The sequence below is a fragment of the Apaloderma vittatum genome, unplaced genomic scaffold (genome assembly GCF_000703405.1).
Source record: "Apaloderma vittatum isolate BGI_N311 unplaced genomic scaffold, ASM70340v1 scaffold8730, whole genome shotgun sequence".
NCBI lineage: Eukaryota > Metazoa > Chordata > Aves > Trogoniformes > Trogonidae > Apaloderma > Apaloderma vittatum.
In genome coordinates this window covers 2578-3479 of record NW_009696133.1, presented here as the reverse complement: position 1 = coordinate 3479, position 902 = coordinate 2578, and the positions used below count along the sequence as shown (strand labels likewise).

The following is a 902-nucleotide window of genomic DNA, read 5'->3' as shown; positions in this document are numbered from 1 at the left end:
AAATAGTAATTAGTTATTCATTAGCTTCTTAAAACTTAAGTTTGATCACAACACTTGCTTCTCCCCGGCAGTCCCCTTTTACTGTCCTGGATTGATGTCCTTTAGCAACCGTCCCAGGGTGAAACCCAAATGGTGATAGTGGCTGCTTCAGGTTGTTGCTCTCCCATAATACCCCCCAACCCCGCCTTGTTCCTGTGCAGCCCTCCCCAGCATGCCCAGTGGAGAGCACAGAAGTGCTTATTTCCCCTCTGGGCTCACTTGCCCATCCCTGATGGTGTGGTGCTGTGGGAGAGCGGCATAAAAGCCCTTTGCAAAAAAACCCTCCAGTGTCCTGCTCACCTTGTAATAAATGTGGGGTTGCCTTTTCTTGTCCCCTGGTAGAACAGTGGCCCAGACCGGGGTGGACAGCCCCAGGAAGATTGTGCTTCCTGCTGTAAATTCCTTTTGTATCACTAATCTTTCATTCTTTCTGTGCCCTGCAGTTTGCCTCCGGATCCAGATCAACCCACAGAATAAAAGCGAGTTCCAAGGCATTTCACCGGAGCGGGCATTTGCCGATTTCCTCTTTGCCAACACAATCCTGCATCTTGTCGTCATCAATTTTGTCGGCTGAGCTCTAGGAGAGATGGTGAGGTACTGATCTGGGGAGGTCACAAAAGGGGCAACCGCAGCTCATACATTTGGGAGAGAACTAGAAAGACCGTGAACTCAGGATTCCCAGCTTTGCCTTGGCCAAGTACAGTTAAGCTGTCATTCTCTAGGTTGATACAGTTAGGATTTATGGGTTTCTGGTTTTATGTGTTTATTCTTTTGGCTTTTAGCCTTTAAAAGGCAGTGTCGTGGTTCAAGCTGACTGGGACAGAGAACCACGTGGTCTCCAGCTCGCTCTTCCCCGCCCCCCC

At 49.4% G+C, this 902-nt stretch overlaps 1 protein-coding gene across 1 annotated transcript; it reads left to right on the top strand.

Annotated features, from left to right (window-relative positions):
• Positions 1–381: 381 nt before the first annotated feature.
• On the top strand, positions 382–613 carry DAD1 (defender against cell death 1; the record flags this gene model as incomplete). Its single annotated transcript, XM_009873640.1, has 1 exon — positions 382–613. A coding segment is annotated over one exon (232 nt), but the record flags the coding sequence as incomplete, so codon positions are not given.
• Between the last annotated feature and the right edge of the window lie 289 nt (positions 614–902).